Source organism: Podarcis erhardii (assembly GCF_964252035.2).
Source record: "Podarcis erhardii genome assembly, chromosome: 7".
In the NCBI taxonomy this organism is placed as follows: domain Eukaryota; kingdom Metazoa; phylum Chordata; class Lepidosauria; order Squamata; family Lacertidae; genus Podarcis; species Podarcis erhardii.
Genome location: NC_138511.1, coordinates 11,980,698 through 11,995,670, shown reverse-complemented (window position 1 = coordinate 11,995,670; position 14,973 = coordinate 11,980,698). Strand labels below are relative to the sequence as shown.

The window sequence follows — 14,973 nt, the reverse complement described above, 5'->3', positions numbered from 1 at the left end:
CCAGATCCGGCCCCCAGGCCTTTATTTGCCTTCCCATGGTCTATATCATCTCACTCTCTAAACTAAAAACTAAACTAAACTAAAACTGAAGCGCATCCTTCTCCCTGAAAGCAAAAATGATCCCTCTCCCCAATATGGATGCCTTTAGCAGACGATTGGTCAAATTCATGGAAGGGAGAGGGCAATTGCTGCAATGCTTTTGAATCCCAGTTCCTGGAAAGTACAGGAGGGGAGAGAGCTCTTGTTCCTGGGTACCATTTCAGTAGCTGCTTGACCACCTGAGGACAAGATGCTGGAGCGCCCATTGGCTGAACCCAACTAGTGCAGGAGTCTTCTTCAGTTAACTGGGATGCTAACGAGAGAGGGCTGTAAGCTCTTACGTCTGGCCAGTCCTTTCCCCTTCAAGGTGGTCTGGGTTAGGGATGCACAGAGAACTCCCCACCCCCACCCCATGGCTGTAAGCCAAGCCCTCTCTTTGAGCATCAGCACACATAACTCTGCCTCTTCTCTGCAGACTTCAGAAGAGGAGCTCTTCAGCACCACAGAGGAGAGCCCAGCATTCGTCGAATTCCTTGAATTCTTGGGCCAGAAAGTCAAGTTGCAGGACTTCAAGGGGTGAGTAGAGTCGGGACAGAGGGAGAACAGGGGGCTCCTTTACGTCTGCCCCCCCCAAGACCCAGCTGCATGCCAGGGAGGAGGGGCACAGTTGTTGTTTTTCGCTTCTGAAAACACTCAAAGCTGTTGGCAGCACAGCCCTCGAACTGGTCTCAGGCCTGTGTCTTTCTGTGGGGTGCAGGTTTCGGGGGGGCCTCGACGTGACCCACGGGCAGACAGGGACAGAGTCGGTCTACTACAACTTCCGAAACAAGGAGATCATGTTCCATGTGTCCACGAAGCTGCCCTACACGGAGGGGGATACTCAGCAGGTAGGGACGTGGCTTCAATGGCGGAGGAAAGCGCAGCCAGGAGGGCAGAGGAAAGGCGTAGCTGGCAGTGCACCGGTGGAAGCACCGCCTTACGAGCTGCTGGAGTTCACAGCTTGCCTGGACTTGGTTGCCTCCTGGCCTGAAACCTCCTTTGTGTGTGTGTGTTTTTCCTCTCCCCCTACCTCCTGGGTGAGGAAAAGCGAGTGGGACTAAAACAATGACCCTCTCCTCTCCTCTCTCTCCTCCTGCTCATAGCTGCAGAGGAAACGGCACATCGGGAACGACATCGTGGCCATCATCTTCCAGGACGAGAACACGCCCTTTGTCCCAGACATGATCGCCTCCAACTTCCTGCACGCCTACATTGTAGTTCAGGCCGAGAATCCCTGTACGGAGAATACACTCTACAAGGTGGCTGGGCTTTTATTGGTGGAGTCAGTTATCTCCGGGTGCCGGAACCTGGAATGGCGATGGGTGGTTGGGGGGACTTTACTATTATTACCATTAGCATTATTGATTCAATTGATTACCCACCTTTCACCAGCAGGTACCGTATTTTTCGCTCTATAAGATGCAGCAGATCATAAGATGCACCTAGTTTTTGGAGGAGGAAAACAAGGAAAAAAATATTCTGAATCCCAGAAGCCAGAACAGCAAGAGGGATCTGGCTTCTGGGATAGCCTCATGCTGTTCTGGCTTTTGGGATAGCCGCGCGAAGTCTCTCCCAGGCAGCGGGATGAAGGCTCCCCCTGCCCGGAAAAGGCTGCGCGCGGCTAAGCTGCCCCCTGTCCCTTCCCTCACCTCCCACAAAAGCCAGCCAAGAGCTGTGCACTCTTTAAAGGGAGCATGGCTCTTGGGGGCTTTTCTGGGAGGTGGGGGATAGCCAGGGATAGCTGCCTCCACAGGGCAACCGGACGAAGCCTCCCCACTGCCCTGCGGAGGCTTCGTGCGGCTAAGCCAGAAGCTAGAACAACGAGAGGGAACGCTGCACAGCTATCAAGGGATAGTAATAGTGCCACTGTATTCTGCTCTGGTCAGACCTCACCTGGAGTACTGTGTCCCGTTCTGGGCACCACAGTTCAAGAAGGACACTGACAAACTGGAACGTGTCCAGAGGAGGGCAACCAAAATGGTCAAAGGCCTGGAAACGATGCCTTATAAGGAACGGCTAAGGGATCTGGGCATTTTTAGCCTGGAGAAGAGGAGGTTAAGGGGTGATATGATAGACATGTTCAAATATATAAAAGGATGTCACATAGAGGAGGGAGAAAGGTTGTTTTCTGCTGCTCCAGACAAGCGGACACGGAGCAATGGTTCCAAACTACAAGAAAGAAGATTCCACCTAAACATTAGGAAGAACTTCCTGACAGTAAGAGCTGTTTGACAGTGGAATTTGCTGCCAAGGAGTGTGGTGGAGTCTCCTTCTTTGGAGGTCTTTAAGCAGAGGCTTGACAACCATATGTCAGGAGTGCTCTGATGGTGTTTCCTGCTTGGCAGGGGGTTGGACTCGATGGCCCTTGTGGTCTCTTCCAACTCTGATTCTATGATTCTATGATTCTATGATTCTGTCTTCTGGGATAGCCACGCAGCTTGCATTCACTCCATAAGATGCACACACATTTCCCCTGACTTTTTAGGAGGGGAAAAGTGCGTCTTACAGAGCGAAAAATACGGTAATTGACAGCAATTAAAAACTGAAAACAGTTAAAGCAGGCTACAGTCGCAGAAAAAGGGTGGGCCCTATAAACACCCAGGGCTGTCGGAGGCCAGGGGAAAAGGGTGTGTTGCACAGTGAAGGTGTCCGGCAGACCTCTCTGGGGTGGGAGTTGCACAACTTAGGGGGTGCTGGCTTAGAGAAGGCTCTGTCTCAGGCCGCCACCACCCAAACTTCAGAGGGAGGTGGAGCGACAAAGGGGGACCCCGCTCTGCTGATACTTCACACCCTGAAGGGTCCATAAAGAAGAGCTACCAGGCACTCAGTGTCGCTGTTAAGCACAGAATTATAGAATTGTTGAGTTGGAAGGAGTCCCCCAGGGCTCATCTATTCCAACCCCCTCTGCAGCGCAACTAAAGAACCCCTGACAGGTTCAACCTCTGCTTTAAAATCTCCCAACGAAAGAGGGACACACACACCCCCCCCTTGCAAAGGAGTCCGTCCCACTGTCGTACAGCTCTTATGGCTGGAAAGTTCTTATGAATATTACATCGGAATCTCCTTTTTCCACCATCTTAATCCACCTGAGTTCTCTGCTCAGCTCTCAAAAAGGAGTGGTGCAGACTAGGGCCGAAGGCATTTTAAAAATAAATTTATTTTTAAAATAAATTTATTTGTTTGGTTTTTCAGATTAAAGTTTTACAGAGATGTATCAAACATAAATCGTAAAAATAGGATTCCAATGCATCTTCGGGACTTCCCTCCTCCTCTTTGTGGGTCCTATTATTAATCATTTCCTCCTGCATCTTTTATGATGATCCAAATCTTTTGCATCTCCATTGTATCCAAAATTCGCCCTTAAACGGCAAGTGATATTCCAATCCTACTAACCGTTTTAGCTGTTTATAATGGTCTTTAAGATAAGCTATAAATTTTCCTCATTCCTTGTTAAAATTTTGGTATTCCTGATTTCTGACTCTTCCGGTCATTTTAGCATAATCCATCAACTTCATCTGCCATTCTTCTCGGGTAGGGACTTTGTCTTCTTTCCATCTCTGGATAACTTCTAGGCAGCTTCTGGAGCTTCCTGGTTGCATCTCTCTCCCACCCACCTCTTTCTCTCCAGGTCTCTGTCACTGCCCGAGACGACGTGCCTTTCTTCGGACCTCCGTTGCCCAACCCGGCCGTTTTCCGAAAGGTGAGTTTTCCTATAGCCAACCAGCTGGGCTTCAACGCTCCTTCCTCCTTCATCTCTAGGCTCCCCCGGTGTCAAGGAAAGTGAAGGAAATTGGGGGTACCTCCCTGTACCCTCTGTGAGCATCAGCTGCCACTGCCTGTGAATGAGGCACAGCTGGGTCTCCAGACCTCCCACAACCACCACCACTGGCCAATCAAGCCTTGGAAGAGGAATCATATGCAGCCACGGCTAATGTACTGAGCGTGGTGCATTCATGACAATACCCTCTTCAGTCTGAGATTGTAATTTAATTGCCACATGCAAAATGACCCAGGTTAATTTCATCCAGGGTTAACAGGAGTTGCTTGCAACTTAAAACCTAGGCAGAGAGAGAGAGAGGTGTTATGTCTGAATCAGGCCAGAGTGTTTTTCCGCACAGTGTTTTCCAGTTTGGTATTTTCTATCTAGGGGATTAATTTAGGTTGGCTCTGGGCGGGATTCAAATGAGTTTTATTCTTCATGGAACAAGATTCTCCCCTGTCTTTGTGTGTGTCCAGAAGCCCTAAATCTGCTCTGGAGCACTGGGAGAATTTCCAGTGCATGTTTATGGGGTACACAGTGAGAAAAGAGGGAGGGAAAGCCCTATTTGGGGGGGGGAGAGATTATTGGGTTGTTTTTGTTTTTATTATGTATTTTATGTTTTTATATTGTGATTTTATGTTGTAACCGCCCTGAGACCTGCAGGTGTAGGGTGGCATACACATTTAATAAATCATCACCACCATCATCAGTGGGTCATCATTTGCCTTTACCTGTCGTCAGGGAAGGGGCTATGGCTTGGTTGCAGAAGTACTTCCTTTGCCTTTACAGAAGGTCTATGGCATGGGTAGGCAAACTAAGGCCCGGGGGCTGGATCTAGCCCAATCCCCTTCTCAATCCGGCCCGTGGATGTTCTGGGAATCAGCTTGTTTTTATATGAGTAGAATGTGTCCTTTTATTTAAAATGCATCCTTGGCAGCCCTCTTTAGGGAAGCTTTTAATGTTTAACAGACTACTGTATTTTAATACTCTGTTGAAAGCCACCCAGAGTGGCTGGGGAAACCCAGCCAGATGGGCGGGGTATAAATAATAAAGTATTATTATTATTATTATTATTATTATTATTATTATTAGTGGGGCATAGGAATTCGTTCATTTTTTCCCTTCAAAATATAGTCCGGCCCCCCACAAGGTCTGAGGGATGGTGGACCGGCCCCCCGCTGAAAAAGTTTACTGACCCCTGGTCTATGGGTTCAGTCAGGGATAGCGGGAGCTGCGTTCCGTTTCCCATCTTTCCGTTTTCCTTGCTCAGGGCCCCGACTTCCAAGAATTTCTCCTGACGAAGCTGATCAACGCCGAGTACGCCTGCTACAAGGCGGAGAAGTTTGCCAAACTGGAGGTGAGAAGCTACTCAGTTGACAGGGGTTCCACTGAGTCAGTGTGGTGTAGTGGTTAAGAGCGGTGGACTCGTAATCTGGGGAACTGGGTTCGCGTCTCCGTTCCTCCACCTGCAGCTGCTGGGTGACCTTGGGCCAGTCACACATCTCTGAAGTCTCTCAGCCCCACTCACCTCACAGAGTGTTTGTTGTGGGGGAGGAAGGGAAAGGAGAATGTTAGCCGCTTTGAGACTCCTTCGGGTAGTGATAAAGCGGGATATCAAATCCAAACTCTTCTTCTTCTTCTTCTTGCCAACTTCCAGTTGGGGGGGGGTATTGGGCTAGTCTACACTTCCCCGCCCACCTCTCTTCCAAGCTTTCCCCATCCCTCTCTCCGACCAGCCCTAAACCCCACCCCGGTTCCCTCCTGGCTGCAGGAGCGCACGCGAACAGCTCTGTTGGAGACCCTCTACGAGGAGCTACACCTCAACAGCCAGTCCATGATGGGCCTTGGGGGAGATGAGGACAAGATGGAGAACGGCAGCGGGAGCAGCGGGGGCTTCTTCGAGTCCTTCAAGGTGGGTGCGTGTGAGCAGGGGCCGTCCCTGAGGTAGATGCCTCAGGTGGTGGAATCCAAGGCTCTGTGGGCCCCACCCCCCAAAAAACCCCCAGCTTCTATGTCTGGCAAGATGCCACAGAGGTCTCTCCTCTAGAGAGATCTTGCCGGAAGCCGCAGCTAAATGAAGCTCAGCGGAGGCGGCAAGAGGTGTGTGCATGGCACACGCATAGAGGAGCATTTTACCATGTTGCCCCAAGCTGTGAGACAGGATGCGTCACCCCCACCTGTGCGAGAGAGGTGTGGGGAGCAGGGGACATCACTCAGGGTTAAGAGGCATCCCCCCAATGCCTCGTTTGGGGCACGGGGATTTCCGCACATGGTCGCTGGCTTTGGCCGGCGGTTCCCAAACTTTTGGGGGCCCCCACTGCCCCCTTGGTTCCATAAGTACATCCCTATAACCTTCTACCCCATCAGAAGCAACCCGATACAATCCAGTACAGTCGTACCTCGGCTCCCAAACGCCTTGGGAGTTGAGCATTTTGGCTCCCGAAACTGGAAGCGAGCGTTCTGGTTTTTGAATGTTCTTTTGGAAGCCAAACATCCGACGGGGCTTCCGATTGGCTGCAGGAGCTTCCTGCAGCCAATCAGAAGCCGTGCTTTGGCAGTCGAATGTTTCAGAAGTCGAATGAACTTCTTCCGAGTTGTACGACTTCCAAGGTACAACTGTACAGTGATGGCTGACTGCACGTGTTTTCCTAATCTAGCTATTTGATTTGAGTAATTCAATGCAACCAATCAGCTGGTTCCTGCCATACTAGATATTGCACAAGAAATATTTTTGCCCGTTCTTGCTAATGCAAACAAAAGGGCAAGAGAAATTCATGGCATGAAATTATGTCTAAATAAGCTGTAGAAGCTTTCCCCTGCCACAGATGTATGGCAACTACAGTGGTGCCTCGCAAGACGAAATTAATTCGTTCCGCAAGTTTTTTCTTCTTGCGAGTTTTTCGTCTTGCGAAGTACAGTTTCCCATAGGAATGCATTGAAAATCAATTAATGCGTTCCTAGGGAGACCGCCTTCAGACCAGGTCCGGGGACAGTCTGTCCCCGGACCTCTTCTGAGGGCTGGCGGGGGGAGAAGGACTTTTCTCCCCACCGCCAGCCTTCAGAACAGCCTTCTGAAGGCTGGCGGTGGGAAGAAAAGCCCTTCTCCCACTGCCAGCCTTCAGAAGAGTTCCTGCAGGGCTGCCTAGGCTGCGGATAGCAGCCTGCTGCCCGGCGCGAGGGGCGCTCTGAAGCAGAGCGCCCCTCGCGCGGGGCAGACATTCGCAGCTTGGGGAGCCCTGCAGGACTTCCCCGCAGGGCTCTCCAAGCTGCGGATAGCAGGCTGCTGCCCCACACGAGGGGCGCTCTGCTTCAGAGCGCCCCTCGCGCGGGGCAGACATTCGCAGCTTGGGGAGCCCTGCAGGACTTCCCCGCAGGGCTCTCCAAGCTGCGGATAGCAGGCTGCTGCCCCGCACGAGGGGCGCTCTGCTTCAGAGCGCCCCTCGCGCGGGGCAGACATTCGCAGCTTGGGGAGCCCTGCAGGACTTCCCCGCAGGGCTCTCCAAGCTGCGGATAGCAGGCTGCTGCCCCGCACGAGGGGCGCTCTGCTTCAGAGCGCCCCTCGCGCGGGGCAGACATTCGCAGCTTGGGGAGCCCTGCAGGACTTCCCCACAGGGCTCTCCAAGCTGCGGATAGGGGCAGCAGGCTGCTATCCGCAGCTTGGAGAACTCTTCTGCGGGGAACTCTTCTGAAGACTGGCGGGGGAGAAGGGCTTTTCTTCCCACCGCCAGCCTTCAGAACAGCCTTCTGAATGTTGGCAGTGGGGAGGAAAACCTTCCTCCAACCGCAAGTCTTCAAGACAGGTCCGGGAACAGAGGAGAAGCGCTGCCGCCTTCCCCTCTGTTCCCGGACCTGTCCTGAAGGCTTGCGGTGGGAGGAGGGCTTTCCTCCCCACCGCCAACATTCAGAATGCTGTTCTGAATGTTGGCGGTGCGGAGGAAAAACCCTCCTCCCACCGCAAGCCCCGGGAACAGAGGAGAAGCGCTGCGCGCCTTCTCCTCTGTTCCCGGACCTCCCACCGCAAGCCTTCAGGACAGGTCCAGGAACAGAGGAGAAGGCGCGCTGCGCTTCCCCGCTGTCCCCGGAGATTTCCCTATGGGCTTTCGTCTTGCGAAGCAAGCCCATAGGGAAATTCGTCTTGCGAAGCCGCTAAAAATCGGAAAACCCTTTCGTCTTGCGGGTTTTTCGTTTAGCGAGGCATTCGTCTTGCGGGGCACCACTGTACTTTGCAATAAAATCAATAGCTGTTACCAGTCTTCTCACCACTCTGAATCCTTAACAGCATCTTTAGTTAGAGCCAGGGATGTCCCCTACCTGAAACTCTGGCGGGGAGTCATTATAATCCTGAACTAGGTAGATCCAAGGAGGTTGGCACCATACGAGGCAGCGTCCTCTTTATAGCTGCCTTTTTTGTTCACAACCTTGAGGACTAGGAACTTGTCGCCTTTTTTCGTAGGGGGAGAGGGGAAGGGTCGCAGCTCAGTGTCAGAGCCCTGCTTTGCATGCAGAAGGCCCCAGGTTAACAATCCTCAAAGGTAGCATCTCCAAGTAGGGCTGCCTCTAAAAACCCTGACTGGGAGCGGCCGCCAAGACCATATACCGTATTTTTCGTCCCATAGGACGCTCCGTCCCATAGGACGCACCTACTTTTTTGGGGGGGAAATAAAGGGAAAAAAATTCCCCTTTATTTCCCCCCCTAAAACCAGGTCGGGGAACAGTCAGATGGCGGTGCTGCGCCTCCCCGCTGTCCTCCGAGCTTGTGGGGCTGGCCGATGTCTGCCCGGCGCGAGGGGCGCTCTGCTTCAGGGTGCCCCGCGCGTCGGGCGGCAGGCTGTTATCCGCAGTGTGGGGAGCCCTCTGTTTCAGGGCGCCCCACGCGCCCCCCCGGCACGCAAGGCTTGCCGACAGCAGCGCGAAGCACGGGGCGTCCTCCGAAGGGCGCCCCGTGCTCCGCGCTGCCGGCTGCCGCCCGCAAGGCTTGCACTCCCGGGGGGAGATCCCCCGGGTGCGCAAGGCTTGCCGACAGCAGCGCGAAGCACGGGGCGTCCTCCGAAGGGTGCCCCATGCTCCGCGCTGCCGGCTGCCGCCCACAAGCCTTGCGCTCTCGGGGGGAGATCCTCCGGGTGCGCAAGGCTAGCGTACGCCTGCGTGGAGCATGGGGCGTCCTCCGAAGGGCGCCCCGTGCTCCGCGCTGCAGGCTGCCGCCCACAAGCCTTGCGCGCCCGGGGAAACTCCCTCCAGGCGTGCAAGGCTTGCGGATAGCTTCCTGGAGCCTGGAGAGCGAGAGACGTCGGTGCGCACCGACGCCTCTCGCTCTCCAGGCTTCAGCGAAAGCCTGCATTCGCCCCATAGGATGCACACACATTTTCCCTTCATTTTTGGAGGGGAAAAAGTGCATCCTATAGGGCGAAAAATACGGTAACACTGGTCTTGAAAGGCCTACATTGGCTCCCAGTACGTTTCCGAGCACAATTCAAAGTGTTGGTGTTGACCTTTAAAGCCTTAAACGGCCTCGGTCCAGTATACCTGAAGGAGCGTCTCCACCTCCATCGTTCAGCCCGGACACTGAGGTCCAGCGCCGAGGGCCTTCTGGTGGTTCCCTCATTGCGAGAACCTAAGTTACAGGGAACCAGGCAGAGGGCCTTCTCGGTAGTGGCACCCGCCCTGTGGAACGCCCTCCCACCAGATGTCAAAGAGAACAACAACTACCAGACTTTTAGAAGACATCTGAAGGCAGCCCTGTATAGGGAAGTTTTTAATGTTTGATGTATCAAAGTATTTTAATATTTTTTTGGAAGCCGCCCAGAGTGGGGGAAGCCCAGCCAGATTATTATTATTATTATCCGTTGCTGCCGGTCAGTGTAGACAATCGCTGAGCTACATGGGCTCCCCCTATAAAGCAGCCTACCTGCTTCACATTGAATTTTATCATAGGATCATAGCACTGCAGCTAAAGAATTACGAAGTTTTGGCGGGTGGGCGGGAATATCTGCGTCTGGGCAAAGGCCTCCCATTCCCCCAGTCTGACCCCTCTCAGTTCCCTGCCCCATTGCCCAAGGGCTGTAGGGCCAGGAGCCTAGCTGCGAAGGTAAAGAGGGAGGGCTCCGGTGACACGACCTCTGTTTCCCCCCTTTGCAGCGGGTGATCCGCAGCCGCAGCCAGTCGATGGATGCCATGGGGCTCAGCGGCAAGAGGCAGAACACCGTCTCCACCAGCCACAGCGGGAGTTTTGGCCACAACAACCCCGACATCGCCAAAGCCGCAGGCATAGTGAGTACCCCCCTCCCCAAATCCCCTGGTTTCCTCCCGAGTCCCAGAATTCCCCACGCCACCCTTCCCCCCTCCTGCCATATCTCCTCCCTAGTAACGCCTGCCCCTTCTTGACCTTGCCGCTCTAAACGCCTCATTCCTCCCCCTCCTTATCTGTGCCCCCCCAATTAAAAGTCATTTCCCGGATTGACCTTCCCGTCCCCTTGCTTCCTGCGCTGAGCTCCCTTGAAATGAGTTCATTAATAACCAGCCAGGTTTGCCAGCTCCTCACTCATTCAGCAATACATCACCACTTTGGGGAGTGAAATTGACTGGACCAGACTGCAAACAGGGTTTTCTCCCCACCCGGAAGTGAAATTGACTGGACCAGGAACTCCTGGTTATCCGGTCCAGTCAATTTCATTCTTGAAGTGGGAGGGCAGGGAGGAGTTGCTTATGATGTGGTCCAGTCAATTTCACATTATTTGACCATTATGGACTTCTGTAATGGCCTTGGCTCGGTAGTAATGCTATCCCGGAGTCATAGAATCATAGAATGTAGAGTTGGAAAGGACCATGAAGGGTCATCTAGTTCAACCCCCTGCAATGCAGGATTTTTTTGCCCACCGTGGGACTCGAACCCATGACCCCCAGATTAAGAGCCTTGTGCTCTGCCAACTGAGCTACCTGCTTTGTGTGCAGAAGGCCCCCAGGTTCAATCCCCTGCAAGCATCTTCAGGTAGGGCTGGGAATATCAAACCCTAGAAAGCTGCTGCCAGTCAGAGCAGACAGTACTGAGCGAGGTGGACCCCAAACCCTGGTTCAGTGCAAGGCAGTTTCCTATGCAAAGAGCAGCCATTAAGAAGGAAGGGGAAGGGGAAGGGGCAGATTAAATGTGCTTTTCCTCCAAGCCACCCTTGGAGTGAGATTTCCATAAATCCATTTGGCCCTCCCAAGCAGCCGGTTCTCATTGTGGCTGGCGGCAAAGTCATGGCCAAGTGCAGGCACACTTTGGGTGCGGCGCTTGCGAGTGGCCAGTAGGTGGCACCCGCACTCCAGAGCTGGGGCAAAGTTAAGAAATGAAAACAGCTGGGAATCTCCAAGCAGGACCATGGTATTTCCATGCGCCCCACCACCAACAAAAATAAAATAAAAATGAGCAGACGGGGGCGGCCTGTTTGGTTCTTATTTTAGATCCAGAGACCTAAGGCTTGCACGTTCCGTTGCTCTGAGCCGATCGGCACGAGATAACCTTAGGCACACGCGGCCCCCGCCTCCCTTTCATGTACTTGCAATCGCTAACTCAAGTGCGTGTACCTCCGAAAGGGTGCAAAAGTCCAATTATTCCACCTCCCGTCTGGGCTGCAAGGACGGCAAGCTGCAGGGTGGGGGGGGGGGCCTGGAGCAATGTGGTCACCACCACTTTCCTGCCCTAGCAGCAAAAGAGGTGGGTACAGAGGGAAGAGAAGACGCTTGGCACTTTCATCCTACAGTGCCCTGGTTAGGAACAGGTGGAGGGGGGAGCTTTGACCCTCCAGATGCTACAGAGCCCCAACTCCTATCATCCCTTGCGATGGCTCCTCTTTTAGTAAAGTATGGGTCTTACAGTGGCTCCGTCACATTGCAGCGGGGTTGGACACGGGTGGCACTGTGGTCTTAACCACAGAAGCTAGGGCTTGCCGATCAGAAGGTCGGCGGTTCGAATCCCCACCATGGGGTGAGCTCCTGTTGCTCGTCAAAGTCCAAGTAGATAAATAGATACCACTCCGGTGGGAAGGTAAACGGCATTTCCGTGCGCAGCTCTGCTTCACCAGAAGCGGCTTAGGCATGCTGGCCACATGACCCGGAAGCTGTACGCCGGCTCCCTCGGGGCAATAAAGTGAGATGAGCGATGACACCCCAGAGTCGTCCGTCACTGAACTTAATGGTCAGGGGTCCCTTTACCTTTACCTGGACTCTTATTCTTATTCTTCTTTGGCTATCCCTCAAAGCTGGGTAAGATTGTCTTCTATAAAAACGGTTTTAACAACGAGTCCATAAGTGACAGTGGAGGCCAATTCTGGATCCACACGTCCTTCCACAGTGGGGACATAGGTTTCCAGGCATGAGTTGATCACGGTGAGGGTTTGCCAAGCGTGCCTTCCTCTTAGCACGTTTCTCCTTTGCGTCCTGAGTTCGAGCGTCTTCAAAGCCCACGACACCTTTGGTAAAGGCTGTTCTCCCATTGGAGCGCTCGCAGGCCAGTGTTTTCCCAGTTGTCGGTGTTTATACTACATGTTTTTTAGATTTGCCTTGAGAGAGTCTTTAAACACCTCAACTCTACAATCTTATGATTTATGACCCCTGGCCAGGGGCCATGTTGTTTGGAGCTCATGGGAGTTGGGAGTCCAACCTGGAGGGCCAAATTTTCCCCATCCATCGACTAGACTGTTACTTGCCTTCACTGCCCAGACCAATTTCCATCACAGCTCTGCCTTCCTCTAATGTAGAGATGGAGAACCTCTGGCTTTTCAGCTGAGCTTTGACTCCCCAGCCGGTGGCAGGGGCTGATGCGAGATGTACCGTATTTTTCACTCTATAAGACGCACTTTTCCCCCTTCAAAAATTAAGGGGAAATGTGTGTGCGTATTATGGAGCGAATGCAGGCTCCTTGGCTTCAGCGATAGCAACGCGAAGACTCCGAAGCGCAGAAGGAGAGCTCCCCCCGCGCTCCGGAGGCTTCGCGTTGCTTTCGCTGAAGCTACCTGAAGCCCCCCGGAGCACTGCAGGAGTTCCCGCTGCGCTCCGAAGGCTTGCAGCTAGCCGCCTGAAGCCTGGAGAGCGAGAGGGGCTGGTGCACACCGATCCCTCTTGCTCTCCAGGCTTCGCTTCGCTGGAGAGCCGCTGCACAGTTTTCCCTCTCTGCGCAGCGCCCCTTCAGCCAAGCGGGAGGAGAAATGGAAGGGGCTCCATTTCTCCTGCCACTTCGCTGAAGGGGCACTGAGCAGAGAGGGGGAGGATTTTTTCCCCCCTGTTCTCCCCCTCCTATGGTCCGGTGCATCCTATAGAGCGAAAAATACGGTACCGGTAGTTCAGCAGCCTCTGGGGGGCCTGAGATTCCCGGCCATTTTTTCCTAGTTGTTGGGGTGGGTAAGTAGCCCAGCTTAGCAACGGACCGGAGTCCCACGGAGGCACCACGAACAAGGGTCAGGCAGAAGGGTGGCTGGGCACAGATCAGGATGAGGAGCTTGGCGTATGGGGCGGAGAAAAGGGGTCCCTGCTGCCCTATTCCAGACAATACCCACAGCTGCTCCCCATTGTAGACCGCGGGCAAAATCCAGCCAACACCCCCCCCCCAAATTGCTATTCATACCCCAAACTGACCTGCTGTGACCCAACACGGGGTCCCCCCAAATTGCAGCATTTTGCTCCCTGCTTTCTACCTGCGTCATGGCCGATTCCATGCCCACCCCCTCCACCCGGGGACCCCGGCATAGCTGTCAACTTTTCCCTTTTCTTGCGAGGAATCCTATTTGGAATAAGGGAATTTCCCTTTTAAAAAAGGGAAAAGTTGACAGCTATGGGCCCCCGGCCTGCCTTTGAGCTTTAGCCATTGTTATGATGACCTGGCACCATTTTGTTTTGCATGACCTCTCTCTTTCTTTCTTTCTTTCTTTCTCTTTCTCTCTCATTCCTTTGTTCCCCCTCCCTTTCCTCTCCCTGTCCTTTTTTTCTGCGCTCTCTCTGCCCACTTACCAGTCATTGCTTGTCCCCGGAAAAACGCCAACTAGGTACGGACGACGAGGCAGCGCCATAGGCATAGGAACCATAGAAGAGGTGGCTAGTTTCTCTCTCTCTCTCTCTCTCTCTTGGTGTCTCTCTCACTGCCTCTTGTCCTGTGGCTGCCCCCTCCCCCCCCCCCGCATGTTGGAGGGGCACACCCCACCCCTGGTACTCCCCATCATCCCTCTAGACCTCCGGTGGGGGGCTGGGGTGCAGGAGGGAACACGCAGGTTAATAATTCTCGCTCCCTCCTGCAAAAGTATTTTGGTGAAACCGAAAGCTTGCTCACTACTGGGTAGCTTTGCATTCGGTCCTAATAATTTTACTTATGTTTCAATCAGCCTTCGGGGGGGGGGGGAGCAATTAACAATGATTTCTCAAAACAGGATGACAGTACTAAGGTTGTATTGTTATTGTTGTTGTTGCCATAATTATCCCGCCCTCCTTCTGAATCAGATAAGGGGAACCTTCTCGGGAGGGCCTTCTCGGTAGTGGCGCCCGCCCTGTGGAACGCCCTCCCACCAGATGTCAAGGAAATAAACAGCTATCAGACTTTTAGAAGACATCTGAAGGCAACCCTGTATCGGGAAATTTTTAATGTTTTGCCATTTTTTATGTGCTGTAAGCCACCCAGAGTGGTATAAAATTATTATTATTATTATTATTATTATTATTATTATTATTATTATTGGTTGTTGCTGAACTACAGTTCCCATAGGGATTGCCCACCCTCTGCTAGCAATGAAGGGAGCTGTACTTCAGCAACATCAGGGTGGACCAAAAGTTCTCCCCGCCTGCTGTGTAGGAACCCAGTCTCCCAAGTTTTCCTTGTTAAAAATAAATAACTGAATAAAAGGATTGTGTTAGCTGATGGTGGCGTGAGGAGGATGCCAGCCCCACAGAGCACACTTGTGCCCACCTTGCCATGCTTTTCCATTCACTCGAGCCACATCCTACCTGACCCTCACCCTTCCTCTTTCCCGCAACTAGGGAGTTCCCCGTTATAAAAGGAGGCACTCTGCTGCACACAGTCAAAGTGAGGTCTGGATCCGTCTTGCATGACTCCCTGTTTCCCCAGCTCAAAAGTGTCACGGAGGGTGCTATAAGATTTGTAGCTGCCTTTGCTG

The 14,973-nt window shown here is 53.1% G+C and overlaps 1 protein-coding gene across 5 annotated transcripts in view; it reads left to right on the top strand.

Annotated features, from left to right (window-relative positions):
* Window positions 1-14,973, top strand: part of RAP1GAP (RAP1 GTPase activating protein) — a 111,971-nt gene that overhangs the window by 84,958 nt on the left and 12,040 nt on the right. For 4 of the 5 annotated variants that reach the window (XM_081870956.1, XM_081870957.1, XM_081870953.1 and 1 more), the window contains 8 exons: window positions 515-615; window positions 797-926; window positions 1,182-1,337; window positions 3,707-3,778; window positions 5,109-5,195; window positions 5,610-5,750; window positions 9,974-10,105; window positions 13,823-13,900. In XM_081870956.1, the coding sequence (XP_081727082.1) occupies window positions 515-615; window positions 797-926; window positions 1,182-1,337; window positions 3,707-3,778; window positions 5,109-5,195; window positions 5,610-5,750; window positions 9,974-10,105; window positions 13,823-13,900 (897 nt within the window). The remainder of the gene's footprint in view (window positions 1-514; window positions 616-796; window positions 927-1,181; window positions 1,338-3,706; window positions 3,779-5,108; window positions 5,196-5,609; window positions 5,751-9,973; window positions 10,106-13,822; window positions 13,901-14,973) is intronic. The other variant, XM_081870954.1, reaches the window with a different exon arrangement.